Here is a 19,068-nt window from a genome sequence, read left to right as displayed (position 1 = left end):
TGTGAGTTCACCTTAAAACGTGAATGATGTCATAGTTAATCATCACTTATCCTTCTTCTTCAAAATGGTTCTCCCAATGTGGAAGAAGAACGCTGAAATTACGAAAGTTCAACTGATAAAACACTTGCCCGAAGTTTTAGAGAAAAGCGAATTTTAGTCCAGGATAGAAAAGACTGGAGGTGCGTGTCCAACCAGTCTTAGGACTGACGACCTTATGATAATAAAGATGATATCTGTCTAAATATTATATTACACCCTTTCGCAAATATTTCATTCTTTTGGATATAATTCTTTGTGTCTACGTCTATGTAAATATTCCTATTCAAATTCTTTTCTAGTCAATTCTGTCAACTTTAATTACTTGCAATCCCCATCAACATTTCGCGCTTCGCGTACTAACCGCATGCTATCCGTAGTTAGCATCTTTTCCTAATTACAATTTTACGATGGGTTTTCTACGGTGATTTGGGACTACATTTTAATTCTTAGTATTTCTTATCTTCAGAACTTTCCAATCTTATTACTACCCTATTGGTACCTTACTTTCATCCACTAAGTAATAGCTCCTCATTCATATTTTTTCTGAAGACTTCTTTTTGATAACTTAATCAGTTCATATCTCGTGTTCCTATGTTCTGGTACTGCTTACTACATTTTATTAGTCTTATCTCCGATCATCTTTCCTTGTTAAGTTTGTAAATATATTGCTGTGTTGTTGTCTTGTTATTTAGTGTTTATAGTCTTCCAAAAACTCTCACAAACTATAAATTGGCCAACATACCAAATACGTAATGAAACTACCTCCTATTTAAACGTCTGGTGTCTGATTAAGGGATATAATTAACTAACTCATCTACTTCCGATATCCAAGATGTAGTTGTTTAACAATAACAGAAAGTTTTTAATAAAAATCAACAATATTTTTTACTTGTTAGGCATGTTACATCTAATAGAATATCTCTATGTTTTGATCCTAATTCAGCATGAGTTGATATTATGCTATATAACATAATTAAACGTTAACTACTCTACACATTGCCAGATATGTAACAATCTAACTGAATGTTTAAGCAGCCACTTTCACAACAGTCTAGGCGCAATTGAAAATGACGATTTATTCGAATTGGCTGGCTGCGACAAACAACACACACAATAAAACTAGTAATACATCAACTAAAAAACAAGGCGTCACATAAAATACTTTGGTGGCGCATTTTCGTTCAGAAACATTGATAATATCTGCTGCAGTTAATTTTCCGGGAAAAGACAACGGCAGAACTGGGGGCAGACACACGATGGATGGCTGGCAGCTAGCAACCAGCCAGCCAAACTACAGGTATGTATATATACAGTAACTCGAAGTGAAATATTACCGATATTAGTAATAGATCGGGACCCTGTCTACAGTTGCCAACTTATTAGATGTTTGCCAATGCGAAGCACGAACTTCTAATGGCAAGTAAAGTAACGGTGGAAAATCTACGGAGACGACAAAGAAAACGACGGCAACACATTGAGTTTGCGTGATAACCGTTTTAGATTGGTATTGGCATGTTCTTTCTTCTGGTCGTTCGCTAAAAATTGCACTTTTGCAAACGGCAGTCCATGTAATGCTGCCAATATACAGTGAATTTCATTTATAGCGAGCGACCTCGGTTGTAATGTCTTTCCGGTTATAGCGACGTTAATCCTTGAATTTCGAACGCATTCCATACCTTCTATTCAGCTATAGCGACTTCAGATATATTTCCGACCGATTTTCTAAAAATTCCTTGCAGTTTTTGTACTCGAATGGACACAAAAACAAACTGACCATCAACCTTTGGTTATACAGGATGTAACAGAAATAAGCGCAGAGCTTTGGAGGGTATAAACTAGATGCAATAAACAATCGCACGGTGAGTTCAGCAGCGCTTTAAGGGCGAAAAATATTTTAAGAAAACTACAATAATTTACAATCCGAAGCCGGTCCTGTACGTGACAGCAATAGCATAGTGCGATAAAAACTCCGCAGTTACTTGGATAGGAAGGTATTGGCATGTTCTTTCTTCTGGTCGTTGGCTAAAAATTGCACTTTTGCAAACGGCAGTCCATGTAATGCTGCCAATATACAGTGAATTTCATTTATAGCGAGCGACCTCGGTTGTAATGTCTTTCCGGTTATAGCGACGTTAATCCTTGAATTTCGAACGCATTCCATACCTTCTATTCAGCTATAGCGACTTCAGATACATTTCCGACCGATTTTCTAAAAATTCCTTGCAGTTTTTGTACTCGAATGGACACAAAAACAAACTGATCATCAACCTTTGGTTATACAGGGTGTAACAGAAATAAGCGCAGAGTTTTGGAGGGTATAAACTAGATGCAATAAACAATCGCATGGTGAGTTCAGTAGCGTTTGAAGGGTAAAAAATATTTAAGGAAAAACACAATAATTTACAATCCGAAGCCGGTCCTGTGCGTGACAGCAATAGCATAGTGCGGTAAAAACTCCGTAGTTACTTGGATAGGAAATGTAAACATTATCGATGATTACTTCTCGAAAACGGTCAATTTTCGGACATACAAACTTTTACTCAATTTTTATGTTATCACCTCCTGTAAGCTCGGCACTTTCTGTTATACCCTGCTCCATTACCCTACAGAAACAGATCATTTTACCGGTCTTTATGTGCAATGTGCATATTGAAGTTATTTAGCTTTAAACATGAATAAAAATAATGTTACAATTGATAGTGATTGTTAAAGGTAGTAATAAAAACATAAAACTACAGTGTAAACTCTATAGAACGACACTTAAGGGACTGAACATTTTTCGGCGTTATAAAGAGTGGTTGTTAAATGGAGAGAAATAAATGATATCATTTTACTATTCTATAATAATTTACATTTACCAGTATAGTACACATTTTGCACACGAATATTATTATTCATACATTGCGTATAGAATGTTATCTTCGTCTGATGTTTTTTGCTGCTCCAATATTTTAATTGTATTTTGTTACGTATCTTACTCATATCTTGAGATACTGCTGGATCAATTTAATTATAAAAAAAGTATTTTTTTAATAGTTTCGCTGCATCAAGTGCTTGTTTGATGGTGCTTGGTGGAGGGACAGGATCGTCTTCTTCAACAACGTACACAGCTGCTGTTTTTATCTATTTCGGCAACTTAGAAAGTACTGCTCAATGATTTATAATGCCGTATTGTTGTCGTTAAATAGAGTAAGCGTGATGCTATATAGAGTGCAATATTGTATAGAAAACAATGTAAATCAACCAAAGTTAAGCGATTTCGACGTTTTAAGGAGTTTGTCGTTAAATCGAGTGACGTTATAAAGAGTTTACACTGTGTATGTATATTTTGTAGTATTTAAGTCCATGGCCAGGTACACCATTTTCCGGCTAAAAACTGTAAAGATAAACGATAAAATATTAAGATTTAAACAATAAAAAGAAAACGCATTATTTATCCAGAGAGCAACTGTATAATACATTAAACAAAAGAATAATTTATCTTGAACCGTTCATAATGTAATTATTATATAAAAGTAGCGTATGGTAAGAACGAATGTAAGATAAAGGAGACTATTTCTTGTATTGGTGCAGAAAAAAGTTGGCGTATAACTTTTTTACTTTTTCTAATACATAGTTAGAAAATCTCCGCGTTGCAGTTAAATTGTTTATTAGAAGTGCCATTTACCGCCTTCCACGACTGCCGACGCAAGTCCTGTTGACCTTAAATCAGAACAGGAAAAATATTGTACAAAGTTTATTTATACATACATATTAATTTATCTCGAAAATGCAACTATTCAAATAATTACAGTTAATAGCGGATGTAGATTATAAAAAATTAAAACCAAGTTCAAAATACGCAAGATTAAATGAAAAATTATTACTTCCGGTGGATTTATGAGTTAAACTGTTTAAAGCAACTTTAATAGGGTAAAAGCCGGATAGTTGCCCCACTTTTCAAAAAAGCTCTATTATTAAAAAATCTTTGATCTTNTGAATATTCATGTTTTTCTACGTTCCCAAACATGTGCAGTCTCAGTATTTTGTGAAAAATCGACATTTTTAGGGTTCTGTACCTCAAAAGGAATAAAGGAACCTTTATAGGATCACCCCGGTGATCGTCTGTCTGTCAAGACCCTTTTCTCGGAAATGCGTAGAGGTATCAAGTTGAAATTAATATCAGATACTCAACTCTGCAATCCCTTCGAGCTCTTAAAAATTTCTAGTTCAACGCAGTCAATGACAAGGCCATTTAACCTTCGCAAGAGAATCAAAACCTATAAGGCACTTCCTGTTGATCCAGGATCATAAAATTTACCAATTCGATGATAATTTTTTCTATTTTAATTTAGGTGCGATTAGAAAGATCAAACTAATGAACTTTAAATCTTGGGTAGTAAAGAAATTACCGGACGCAGATCGCGATTTTGAATTTATTACTTCTCATCATTCCAAAATATGAAAGGGAAATATAATACCAGTGCAAATTCTTTTGTTTTCATTTTTCTTTCCAATAAACGGACCGCAATGTATTTATTTAACACTTTAACTCCAGCGTGGCATTGCAATAAATCTGCCAGTAAACATTTTATAACCCTGTTGAATTCGCAATTTCGGCTAGAACATTCCACACACATACTAAATGTAATTGGTCTTTCATACACTTCGTCCCTCCACGTCTTACTTCTCTCAGTTCTTTACTCACAGTGTCAGTCATTACATGCGGATCTTCGTTAAAGTAAAACTGAATTATTTAAATGTTATTTGTTTTTAATTAGTAAACGACAATGCAATATACCTACATGGGCCTTAAGAAACATTGATAAAATGGATCTTGCTTCCAGAAAGCGCAAGACCAAGCCCAGTTTAGTTACGCATTATTCTAAGATAGTAGAGGGGATAGTGTTTATAATTAATACATGATTATTGTGTGAGTTCACCTTAAAACGTGAATGATGTCATAGTTAATCATCACTTATCCTTCTTCTTCAAAATGGTTCTCCCAATTTGGAAGAAGAACGCTGAAATTACGAAAGTTCAACTGATAAAGCACTTGCCCGAAGGTGTTTTGGTATTTTATACAGAGAGAGTTTTAGAGAAATGCGAAGTCTAGTCCAGGATAGAAAAGTCTTAGGACTGACGACCTTATGATAATGATGATGATATCTGTCTAAATATTATATATCACCCTTTCGTAAATATTTCATTCTTTTGGATATAATTCTTTGTGTCTACGTCTATGTAAATATTCCTATTCAAATTCTTTTCTAGTCAATTCTGTCAACTTTAATTACTTGCAATCTCTATCAACATTTCAGCTTCGCCTACTAACCGCATGCTATCCGTAGTTAGCATCTTTTCCTAATTACAATTTTACGATGGGTTTTCTACGGTGATTTGGGACTACATTTTAATTCTTAGTATTTCTTATCTTCAGAACTTTCCAATCTTATTACTACCCTATTGGTACCTTACTTTCATCCACTAAGTAATAGCTCCTCATTCATATTTTTTCTGAAGACTTCTTTTTGATAACTTAATCAGTTCATATCTCGTGTTCCTATGTTCTGGTACTGCTTACTACATTTTATTAGTCTTATCTCCGATCATCTTTCCTTGTTAAGTTTGTAAATATATTGCTGTGTTGTTGTCTTGTTATTTAGTGTTTATAGTCTTCCAAAAACTCTCACAAACTATAAATTGGCCAACATACCAAATACGTAATGAAACTACCTCCTATTTAAACGTCTGGTGTCTGATTAAGGGATATAACTAACTAACTCATCTACTTCCGATATCCAAGATGTAGTTGTTTAACAATAACAGAAAGTTTTCAATAAAAATCAACAATATTTTTGACTTGTTAGGCATGTTACATGTAATAGAATATCTCTATGTTTTGATCCTAATTCAGCATGAGTTGATATTATGCTATATAACATAATTAAACGTTAACTACTCTACACATTGCCAGATATGTAACAATCTAACTGAATGTTTAAGCAGCCACTTTCACAACAGTCTAGGCGCAATTGAAAATGACGATTTATTCGAATTGGCTGGCTGCGACAAACAACACACACAATAAAACTAGTAATACATCAACTAAAAAACAAGGCGTCACATAAAATACTTTGGTGGCGCATTTTCGTTCAGAAACATTGATAATATCTGCTGCAGTTAATTTTCCGGGAAAAGACAACGGCAGAACTGGGGGCAGACACACGATGGATGGCTGGCAGCTAGCAACCAGCCAGCCAAACTACAGGTATGTATATATACAGTAACTCGAAGTGAAATATTACCGATATTAGTAATAGATCGGGACCCTGTCTACAGTTGCCAACTTATTAGATGTTTGCCAATGCGAAGCACGAACTTCTAATGGCAAGTAAAGTAACGGTGGAAAATCTACGGAGACGACAAAGAAAACGACGGCAACACATTGAGTTTGCGTGATAACCGTTTTAGATTGGTATTGGCATGTTCTTTCTTCTGGTCGTTCGCTAAAAATTGCACTTTTGCAAACGGCAGTCCATGTAATGCTGCCAATATACAGTGAATTTCATTTGTAGCGAGCGACCTCGGTTGTAATGTCTTTCCGGTTATAGCGACGTTAATCCTTGAATTTCGAACCCATTCCATACCTTCTATTCAGCTATAGCGACTTCAGATATATTTCCGACCGATTTTCTAAAAATTCCTTGCAGTTTTTGTACTCGAATGGACACAAAAACAAACTGACCATCAACCTTTGGTTATACAGGATGTAACAGAAATAAGCGCAGAGCTTTGGAGGGTATAAACTAGATGCAATAAACAATCGCACGGTGAGTTCAGCAGCGCTTTAAGGGCGAAAAATATTTTAAGAAAACTACAATAATTTACAATCCGAAGCCGGTCCTGTACGTGACAGCAATAGCATAGTGCGATAAAAACTCCGCAGTTACTTGGATAGGAAATGTAAACATTATCGATGATTACTTCCCGAAAACGGTCAATTTTTGGACATACAAACTTTTACTCAATTTTTATGTTATTACCTCCTGTAAGCTCGGTACTTATTTCTATTACACCCTGCTGCTTTAGTCTGCAGATACAGATCATTTTACAGGTCTTTATGTACAATGTGCTTATTGAAGTTATTCAACTTTAAACATGAATAAAAATAATGTTACAATTGCTAGTGATTGTTAAAGGTAGTAATAAAAACATAAAACTACAGTGTAAACTCTATAGAACGACACTTAAGGGACTGAACATTTTTCGGCGTTATAAAGAGTGGTCGTTAAATGGAGAGAAATAAAAGATATTATTTTACTATTCTATAATAACATGCATTTACCAATATAGTACACATTTTGCACACGAACATTATTATTCATACATTGCGTATAGCCTGTTATCTTCGTCTGATGTTTTTTGCTGCTCCAATATTTTAATTGTATTTTGTTACGTATCTTACTCATATCTTGAGATACTGCTGGATCAATTTGATTATATAAAAAGTATTTTTTTAATAGTTTCGCTGCATCAAGTGCTTGTTTGATGCTTGGTGGAGGGACAGGATCGTCTTCTTCAACAACGTACACAGCTGCAGTTCTTATCTATTTCGGCAACTTAGAAAGTACTGCTTAATGATTTATAATGCCGCATTGTTGTCGTTAAATAGAGTGAGCGTGACGCTATATAGAGTGTAATATTGTATAGAAAACAATGTAAACCAACCAAAGTCAAGCAATTTCGACGTTTTAAGGAGTTTGTCGTTAAATCGAGTGACGTTCCTTTACCGCGGAATTCATAAACTTTATTAAATAAGAATGCCGCACGCAATTTTTGTGACACAAAACTTCACAAAATCCTACAAATCAAAATTTGCTTTCTTACTTTACCGACTCAATAAAAATCATATCAAGAAATTCTTCCAATTTGTAAGTCGAAATGTCAATTCTTAAATCCCTTGTATTGTACTATAACACCGACATAATCGCTGAGATAAAACCCATCATCCCGAAATTTTCAATATTTCCCTTTTGAGGTTCTATTGAACCTTTTACAATTAGTTACTAACTACTATTTTCTCAACATTCGTGATTGTTTGTCAATTATAATTTTACATGCAGTTTATCGTCTTGGTGATGTTTTTGCGATAAATTAATTATTAATCAAAAGGAACTTAATCGTTCTTAATATTTTTTTATCCTTAGTCTTATGTCGATTTTCATTTTTACACATTTTTAGTTACACTAATAATCTCTTCGAAAAAATCACCCTGTATTGTGTTTTATGGCGAATACTTTTGTGGTGAAACTTCGACGTGTGCCCCAAAAGAGACAAGAACGCAGTGTGATGAAACGCGTCAGACTGAAAACGCGATCGAATGAATGCGTAGGTATTATCACACAATACAAAATGTGAGCATATAATCACCACAGCAGCGGCGAAAACAAAGGATAATATTTCTCTCAGCAGGCGGTGAAAGTGGGTCCGTTTTGTGTACCTACCTATATGTGTGTATGTATATAGGTTGTGATGCAAAACCAAATAAAAAATAATAGCAATCGTCTGCAGAATCGCCATCTTTTTTACTGTAGGTAACATACAAACTATTGGTTCAAATGGAACACTAATGGAATTAAACACGCTACATACACTTCTGCGTACTGCATCACATGGAATACAATGTAGTATAATTGCAAGTAAAACAGCACTGACAATGAAATTGAATATCATTAAACGGTTAGACTGTAAATTGAAAAAAAAATTACGTACTTCTGTTCCACATAGCATTTACAATTTACTTAATTAATTTGTGCCTGTTTACTATGCGTTTATTAATTAAGTAATCTTTTATGTCGTAGAACACTTCTTTACTTTGTACGCTTTTCAACATTTTATATATGTTCGGCTCGAAGGACCACATGTTATTGGTCAGGGTTTCTCATGATTATAGCCCACGTACTTGTATTCTTCCTAAACAACTATATATAGTTCATCTGATTTCGCTTAAGTTGAGAGCTTTCTCGAAGAAGTGCTTTTTTAATTATCACTACTTCACGTAATCGAGTAAGTAATTAATTAAAGTAAGAATGGAATTCCTTTTGGTTTGTATTTCTCCAGCAATTCTCTGATTTACGGACTTGTCCCAAGGAGTATGTCATCTAAGGCAAACAGATTACAACCCTGCTTCTTTTATTAATACGACCAGATGCTTTTTTGTGGTTCAATTTGTCATTTTTTTTTTGCAGGTGTGTAGATCGTACAGCCTGACTAAATTAGGCTGGCTGTGTCAGATGTAATACAATGATAATTTTTTATGGTTATTTTTCATATCAATCGGGTGAAACAGGCAAAGATTCTGCATACATCCTATATTTATTTTTCATATTTTATATGTACAACCGTTTTAACAATTCAAAAGCTGTCTTACGAACTCAGAATCGGTGGAATTCATAATTTGAGATAAACAGATCATTTGTTCAGACATCTTTGCTTATAATGGTTCTGTGACGAAGCAGTTCTCTAATCTTTCTGTCCATTCGTTACCGGACGAAGAAAATTGAATTTCCTCATCGGGATTTATCGCCTCCGATTTGTCAGTTAATAGAATTTTGTTTACTATCGCGAATAGACGAATAGACGCGACAGTTTTGTTTTATTGTGCCGCTGATATGAACTATTGCAACTGCATAGTTTTGCCGCATTTCCACTCTGTCTGCTATCGAAACAACTGTGTGACACTGAACTTTTCTAAATCCATAAAGATACATACGGTAAATTTTACTGTCCATTATTATGTACATATGTAGGCGGTAAATTATGGTACATAACAGATACCAAGGAAAAGCACACGGAAACGATCTCTGACTTTCTAGCAAACGGAACTAACTACTCCATAACAGACAATTAATTATATTGCGATCTATAGTATTACTATTAATATGTATATGCAGACTACTTATCTGATATCACAACAGTTTGTTTTGGTGTTAAAATACAAAGTGTCGTATCGTATGAAGCTGAATCTGGTAACGGAAAAAAATTGAGGAACTGGAGAAGATGGGTTAGGAAGTTGAACAGACCTAACACATCAACATACTCAATCTTATTAGAAACAGGAAACAGGAAGAGGTGACTTAACAATGAAGATGGTGGTGAAGGCAATGAAATCTGACAAAAATTTAACTATGTGCAGAACAGAAATCGACTATAAGGTTAGAACGTTGGAAAACAATAACACAGGGAAATACACAGTAGGAAAATGACCATAAAATATTCAATTCAATTCAAATATTTGTTTATATTTTGATGGGAATATTCATAAATATTCGATTAAAGGATCGTATGGTCGTATATAAAATACGTCAGTCAGAATTTCACCTTTTTGGACTCCTCAATCACTCTTTCAGCGAACCTCCCTAATAATAGGTACTTATTGGAACAAACGTACATTCAATAAATCAAATTTTTGAATACCCAAATATTCGATTAGATATTTGAATATCTGAAATATTGATATAGTTTTTATTTCAAAATAACCACTTGATAAAAAAAAATTGAATTTGAATAATCAAATATTTGAATATTCGAATAATTCGAATACAATTTCGAGCCCTAGTAAGAGGTTTTATTGATTAACGACAATAAGTTGTAATTATTTTACGCAATTGTTTTACTACCTAATACGAAGTCAGAAATATATAATATTATAGGTGCTTTAAATTTTGATTTTCAGTAGGTAAATGAATTGTCATTACAGTGGAGACCGCCACATTCCTAAAGTAATTGATTCTTGAATATTCGTATTAATTAATATTTCCAGGGTGAGGTACAGTGGGTGCGATTATCCGCCGTACCCCCTGGACTCATCCCTGTCATATCTATGTAACTTTTTACCTTTAGATATAGACAGTTCTATCTACTTGTTTCTCGTTAATAAAATGAGTATAAATTGTCAAGATAATTCGTACATTTGAAAAATCATAACTGTCACTATCATTGCAAATGCAATTCTTAAGACAGCCTCTTTTGAAAATACTATGTTGATTTTGTGGCCACACAATCTTTTTCGGCGTTTAGATTTAGCACCAGCGCAAAAGTCGTTTTCATTTTTTGTTCCTGGTCGAAAAATTGAAAGGGACTAGGAGTAATAAAAACTGATTGTTGTGGCGATTTGATATTTTTAGATTTAAGTTAATTAAATTTTCGCTTTGAAATTTTACAGATTATAGACCTCGTTCTTATCTATTTATTATTACTTTTTGTAGACTTATTTTATTATTATTAAATTTAGTTTACTGTCAAACAGAACATTATTCAAATTCAAGTACTTAGTTCTTATTCTCTGACGTTCGCTAATTTTTCCGAAATTTAAATCGTTTAAACAATATAGAAGTTATATTTTCAAGTTTAAGTGAAAGCTTGCACAAACTTATTTTTAAGTCTAGCAAAAACTCTCAGAAACGTTGCAAAATTATTATAACAATAATTGTAACGTTAGGATAATCTAGAAATTTGCTTGGAGCATTCGCGCGTGGAAAAGTCCTTACTCGTTTTTTTCTCCCCTTCGACTAATGATAGGGTGTAAGTTAATGAGGACGTTTGTCTAGTGAGGGTGATTGAAGTAGGTAAGAAAAACGTTCCTCGCAAGGACTATACTACAAATACGTGATAAGTAGGGAGAGTTGGAGAGAATGCTAATAATGATGTTTTCAAGGATCCATTTTAAAATGCGAATATTTGAACATTATTTGTTTGCATTAATTAAACTTTTACTAGTTCCATAAAATGACACATATATATGTAGTATCTAATTTTGACGACTACCTACAAGGCCGACTGACCCGAAATTGAATTGGTGCCCTCCCGAATACTAAGCAATGGTCGAAACCTTTAAGCCATGTCGCTATCTTCTTCTATCTGGGATTTCTAAAGATCTAGAGAATGTAGTGATTAGGTTAGATCAATAGATCTCCATTTGACAAGTCTTTTGCACTAAAATTCTAAAAGACTGTATTTTAGGTCTGTAAACTAGTAAAGGTTTGACAAACTATAAAGGAAAAGGCCTCTGGCATTTTTTAAAAATTAATAAATTGGAAAAGCGTGCAATTATTACTTCCACTTGAAATACTTGAAGAACAGCACTTAAAACAGTGAACAGGGTCAGGTGAAAAAATAACACCAAAGAAGTCAAAACAATTTCATCAGCGAAAAGGTTATTATGACAACTAAATTTCCTGGGACACAGAAAAAATTGTCTTTATTAATTACACGCCACAAGGGTAAAACTATCAATGATGCACGTACTACAGCGTTTCAGTGATAAAGAAAAGATAAAACTAGAAATGCGCCAGAACGAGTTCGAATTGTTACCTCAACCGATTTAATGCTTGGTGTCTCATCATCATCATCATCATGAGTCAGTCCTAGGACTGGTTAGACACGCACCTTCACTCTTTCCTATCCTTAATCTTCTTAATCCTTAACTATTTGTGAACAGTAATCTAATCTATCTAGCTGTGCCTCTATCTCTAACTCCTTTTTACCAGATGCTAATACTTCTATATCATCTACCTGGTGTATTTATACAAATGAAAACATAATTTGGAGAACAAAAATTTGGAGAACAACCAGGAAGTTACTGACGCTGTAGATAATATTGTGGAGAATTGCACGGTAAGTGGATATCAGCGCATTAAGGCACTTTTCGGAGAAATGCCTAATATTGGCTATTTACCTCAAAAGGTTAACGCTTAAATGTGTGCATGTTAACTCTTAATTTAATTAAGAAATTTAATAGCAATAAGAGACTGGCACTGTTAAATAAGTAATGTGACAATCTAATATACGTATAAAAATCAGGACTCTTGTGATCACCCCCAATCCACTAAATAAATACTCTTTCTGTAAATTGTATGATATCAACCTTTAATTAAGGGTTTCTTAACATTTTTGTAGTGATCGGACTAAGGATAAAAATAACTTCTTTAAATGGCGGTTCTCAGCACCCAGGCACCCCTGAGAGGTTTAAAAACTCTGATTTAAGTGAATATCATAGGTTAACTAACTATATTTTGTATTAGAAAATACTACAGCTTAGTTATTTATTCAATTAAGCTAACGTGCCTATCACGTTGAGGTTGGCTACGCCGGGATTCGTTTTCAGCAAGTAGATATTCACACAAGTGGACCTTGTTGGAGCATACGTAACCCTAAAATGTAGCATCGTGCTACAGATGGCGTTTACTGCGCCATTTGTAGTATTTTCTATAAAATGCACTGTTAAGACAGCAGGTAAAAGTTGGTCTGTGTTCTGTCGGAGCTGTTTGCGACGCGCTGATGAGATGCAAAAAGATCGAAATGGCGATCCGCGTCTGGCAGTTTCGACAGAATACAGACCATTTCGAATTATTTTATTCGAATTATTATATTTTGTATTATTTGGGGCTGTTCATACACCATACAACATGTAGATTGTATTCATTTTATCTACTTTGAGCTCTCCACCCTCTAGAACAACGTGACCTTTTTAACATTCTTGAAGTTATAGTGACCCTTATTTGAGTTTGCCGCCTTGGTGGTCGGATTAGATTAGAAAGAAAGTTTTATTTACTTCTCCTTTTTCTGTCCATAACTTACCTACTTTAACTAAAAATTAGGCACACCAAAAATACAAAAATTTTCATTTATTTCACAACAAAAATAACGTTGCTCATTGTTCAACTATTAACCCCCCTCCGCATATAGTTCATAACTGTCTATTACCAGACCCCTCGACCCTTCCAGAGCCCACAATATCATTAAGTGACTCCAAGGTGATCTTTGTGGTGTATTTATCGGTTAGTATTATCTATTTAAACATAGTTCCTTACAGGAGATAGCCAGTTAATTTTCCACCAGAACAAATATTTATTTTGCCTCATATTAATTCAATGCCCAGTTTACTTATCTGTTAAAGGGATAGTTACTATGTACTTATCCAACTACCTACTTAAAAGCTATTGACCAGTTTTGTAATGCGAGTTCGCAATTAAAAGTGGACCACTTACCTCATTAATGTGCTTGTAAGTCTTGATGAGGTCGACGCTAAGCTTCCGAAGTGGCGCGGCCGCAGGGTCCCGAAAGGTGTTGGGTATCCTTGCTTGCATGGCCTGGATGTCAGTCGGGACGGCCCCTGCAGCGGCCAGGGGGTGGCCGGCGACGAGCTGTTCTTCCGCCACCAAGCGTCCGTACAAAGGCACGTGGCCACCCCGCTGCCGCGACATCGTATCACTCCCACCTCCTGCATTGGGCACTACAACAAACAATGAACATACAATTAATACACAATATTTGGTAATGTTCCTGTTATAATCAAACACAATAAAACGAGGGAGGAATTGAATAGTCAATTTATCAAAAATTTGTCCGGTGTTTTCGTGTGTTTGAAGTTTCCCCCCAAAATTAGTCCATAAGACGTATAATTACATTATTACAATTTTACGGTTTCCAAGTCTTTCCCCTTATTTGTGCTATAAGACATTAATTCTTGCCATTTTTTATGATTCTACAAGTTTGATTCCTTCACAGTTTTAAGGGATTGTAGATCTGATTATTTGATATTAATTGTAACTTGATATCTCCACGCTGTTCCTGAAAATAAGGGTCCTGACGTATAAACAGATGGGCAAGGAAATGATCCATTTAGATATAACCCTAAAAATTAATACAACGACAATTGAACATGACCCAGAAAGAACCCGAAGTTCGATTAGCTTATCAGAGATAGAAAGAGAGAGTAAGGTATATTTGAGATCATGGACTGTAACGGACTGTCCAAACTTAAGGATGTTTGGGAGGTTTGTCAAAATGATACGAGACAAATAAAAATTTGGAAGAACGTTCCTCATTCAATTCTAAAACTCCTGTAAAAATTACAAATCGATTCACTAAACCGTTAAAAAGTTATTGAAATTTTAAAAAATTGTAATTTTACACGTCATTTTATGGAGATTCGTTAACCGAACAGATTAAATTTATTTTTATTAACAGAAAAAAAGCTACCAGAAATTTCAAACTTTTATAATAAGTAACTTGAACTCTGGAGAATCACTTTAGCGTAAGGTTATTCAAATTCACTAAATGGTTATCGAGGAAAAAATGAAAAATTAGCTGAAAATCTCGTTTTTACTTGATAATATAATGATAATATTTATAATTGTCTGAAATAAATGCAATTTTAAAGTTTTAATTATTATTTAAACATATTAAAAAGTTTTACGCTCATTATTAATAGAGATTGAAACTAAATATTTTTTTGTTTCGAAGTTGAAATCAAGGCATATTCACTGCCAAAAGTCAGTTAAAAATTTTCCATATTATTCGTTATTTCTTATTTTATTCAAAGTTTTTGGTCAAATTCCAAATTTTCTCTCAAACCGTATACTTTTTTTTAGTATAGATAGTATTTATTTACCTCATGATATGCTGCAAAACCTAATTAATCACGAATTTCTAATTTTATGTACTCTTGTCTCCGATTGTACCTCCCAAACACCCTTAAAAGGAGAGATCCTATTAGAAATCGCACATCCTTAGCAGCTTTGGATACAATGCGACCCCTTTACACGGAGCATTTGCATTCCATGTGTCCGCTGCCGCCGTGAAAAGGAGCCATAGGACGGGCCGAACCCGTTATACGGAACCATGTAACAGGAACTTTAGAATTCAATGAAGGGGTGGAGTTGTCAGTGCATACTCTAGGGTCAAGATTCATGTTACTCAACTACCTCTCTACATTCAAGCTAAAAAGTTTCCACATGCCGCAATGAGAGTGCTCTCATTTAATGGTCTTTATTAAGGTAAAAATTTGTCAAGACACTTATCACTTTCAGTAAGCACAAACAGAAAGAGTGAATATTAGGGACCATATGCAACAGGAGCTTTAAAATTCAATGAACAGGTGGAGTTTTGTCAGTGCATAATCCAAGGCAAGATTCATACATTCAAGAGTGTTTATAGGTACGTACGATCAATTAAACATGAATAAGGTTCCTAATCCTAATCCTAATCCTAAAATGTAGCATCGTGCTACAGATGGCGTTTACTGCGCCATTTGTAGTATTTTCTAAATGAATAAGGTGTTTAAGCAAAAATCTACACAGCCAATATTTCTGTGAAGTGGTTAGTCATTATTATGAAAGTTAACTTAATTTTTCGAAAATACCACAAACGGCGTGGTGAGCGCTATCTGTAGTACGATGCTACATTTGAGGATTACGTATGCTCCAACAAGGTCCATATTTTTAAATAATTTTTTTCACGCCGTTTGTGGTATTTTCAAAAACGCGCTGTTAAGACAGCAGGTAAAGGTTGGTCTGTGTTCTGTTGGGCTGCCTGCGACGCGCTGATGAGATCCAAAAAGATCGAAATCGCGATCTGCGTCTGGCAGTTTCGACAGAATACAGACCACTTCGAATTATTTTGTTTAATTTTTCTATATTAGAGGCTCCATAACTCTTCTTATCTCCAAATCTATACCGTTGAGACACTTTAAATATTGGTAGGTATGTTGTAAACGACGATATAAATAAGTTATATGCAAAATTCCATAACATTTTATTGTAGCCAAACGCTTCGGCGAGACTACCACCTTTTAATGTCACCAGAAGCGGCAAGTTTATAAGAAGAAGTTACCGACATAATTTGCAACAAGCCGCGTTCGTTACTCGCTGATAGCGTCCCGTGACCCCGTGAGTGCTACCGATTAACCGCCGCACCACTTCTACTGCCAGAATCGCGCTGTCGTCACCATCTTTTCCAACATCGACGACGACAGGGGCACATTCGAGCAACGCCACCAGTCCGCCCTTTGCACGATGTAAATCAAAGTTCGCAAGCGCCGACCGACGTTCTTGCATTAATTCAGCGAACTGTTGCTGATGTGTACATGACCGAGAATAATTTACAACTTGTTCCGATTTATCATAATACGTAATGGGTTTGTTTCGTCCTCGACCCCGTTTTTGTCCTGCCCATGATGTCCCTCAGAACTGCATATAGCAAAACCATCGTCATTATTACTCGTTATGAGCTGTAAGAAGGAACTTTAGTACTTAAAACACCATTTTAATATACACAAAACGTGTCACAAGCCTAACCCAACTGAAATGTTGTTAAAGTTTTTTAAGGCACAGAAGAATCCGCTTATAATGACATCGAAGGAAAAGGCAAACACGTCATACTAAGCGGAAGTCATACTAAGTAAAGTCTTAGAAAATAAACAGGTTTCTATTTTGGTTAGTTATTTAGTTTAATTGAGAGAAAAACTACAAATGTATGTATTTAATAACAGAAAAAGATAAAGAACTATGAATTGTAATATCAATATACATAAGAAGGGTCAGGAAAATGACCGAAAATGTTATTATTAATCATTTCGGTCACTACAGCCGGATATGATTTCTTGAGAATCAGTCATAATAAACGATATGTCATTTTAAACGGAGTCATTACATACAAACTTTCCTATAGAGAATTTAATATGAAAACCAAACTTAACACTGCAATTACTTCATATTAAGTGGTTCTCTATATAGGCGGAGTCATAATCAACGAATTCCACTGTATAATTGACTACATCTACTTCATTCTTATACTTCATAATTTTCATCTTACTGTTACTATTCCTGCAGGGCAAAGGGTTTTTCTATTTATTTTATCAAGCGTCTACTTCATGGGAAATCTACTAAAAAAATTTAAACTGTTATCATGTTTTTGAAAATATCTTTGGTGACATCTAGCATGTTCAAAGGAACCCAACGAGAAACAACAAAAAAGACATTCTTCTTTGAAAATTTTTGATTTCTTAAGTCATACTTAATTTTTATGAGCGCTGGTACTTAAGGACACAGTTCATATGCGTCGATTTTGTTAGAAAAGAGAAAAACATTTTAGTATAGGCATTTATATTGCACATTAGGGATCTCAAGGTATAAGTTATCAGTTATCCGTGCACTACGGAATGATCGATTGGTAAATAGAATGTTTTACACGATCGCATTTCTATTTCGTCTATCAGTATGTCATTGTCTACCTCATTTTAATGTAGACAGTTTTGCGTGGAATTTGCCGTTAACCCCATCTTTAAGGATTATTTAAGTATTACGTAAGCACCAAAGGGGTGAGGAGCCTTTACTTTGCTTATTTTTGATAACATGCGGTACGGGGGGAGCCTCGATAGTGATTATGTCAGCAATATTTGTGATGGAAAGGCGAATGAAACAGACATTTTGTCACCAGTGTCATGCTAGGCCTTTTTTATTCTATTAGTTCTTGATATATCATCCATTCAAAGAGCCCTTGAAGTTAAACGGACATTTAGAGTTCGTAATTGACATCGAACAATAATTTTATGCGATTTTTCAAAGGATTCATTTGGCTTTTTATTAGTAACTCTACTCCGACTCTTGTTCCCCAAATACAAAGAATAATTTTGTGTTAAGGGTTTTCAAAATGTATTTGGTGGGCTTCTGCCTCTTTTGTTGCATTATATGGCGAGAGCACAAACTACTCTTGTAAATGACGTTGCCGGTTCCTTTTCTTTTCGACGGAATTTATCATTTTTATTTTATTGCCGAAATTATGCGTGAGTTTATTCTTTTCTTTTTATTCTCGACCGCCGTTACGTGTCAAGACGAACGCGGGAATGCTTTTTCTGGATCATTGTTGTTGGCATAAAAGAAACACAATAACAAGGAACCTCTTCACAAAGCCAAAAAGCCCGTCCTTCCCCAGAAGAATTGTAGGTAATGCCTTCAAGACAGACGATTATCACTATTACGCACATTTATGTACTGAATCACACAACACAGAATGACCACTAATTTTCGAAAATTGATAATTTATTGAAAATTCGGTAAAGGTCCAGATGATGGCCTTCGGGGGTGGGGGTGGGTGGGATCGAAGGAGGACGTCTCCCCCACCACTGTACCATAAAAAGTTCGTGGCGGTCTCACCCCCATAAAAAGATGGGAGTTAGATGGGGGTGAGGGTAGGGGGTATCGAAAG

At 34.9% G+C, this 19,068-nt stretch overlaps 1 protein-coding gene across 5 annotated transcripts in view; it reads right to left on the bottom strand.

The window, feature by feature from the left end:
- LOC108733254 (serine/threonine-protein kinase minibrain) overlaps positions 1–19,068 on the bottom strand; it is a 187,365-nt gene that overhangs the window by 15,554 nt on the left and 152,743 nt on the right. For 4 of the 5 annotated variants that reach the window (XM_018464348.2, XM_018464344.2, XM_018464345.2 and 1 more), the window contains exon 2: positions 14,070–14,314. In XM_018464348.2, coding sequence (XP_018319850.1) covers positions 14,070–14,314 — 245 coding nt within the window. Of the gene's footprint in view, positions 1–14,069; positions 14,315–14,487; positions 14,827–19,068 lie in introns of those variants that run through there. The other variant, XM_018464347.2, reaches the window with a different exon arrangement.

This window comes from Agrilus planipennis, unplaced genomic scaffold, assembly GCF_000699045.2.
Source record: "Agrilus planipennis isolate EAB-ADULT unplaced genomic scaffold, Apla_2.0 scaffold76, whole genome shotgun sequence".
Taxonomy (NCBI): domain Eukaryota; kingdom Metazoa; phylum Arthropoda; class Insecta; order Coleoptera; family Buprestidae; genus Agrilus; species Agrilus planipennis.
Note: the sequence above shows the minus strand (reverse complement) of the source record. Positions and strands in the feature narration are given on the sequence as shown.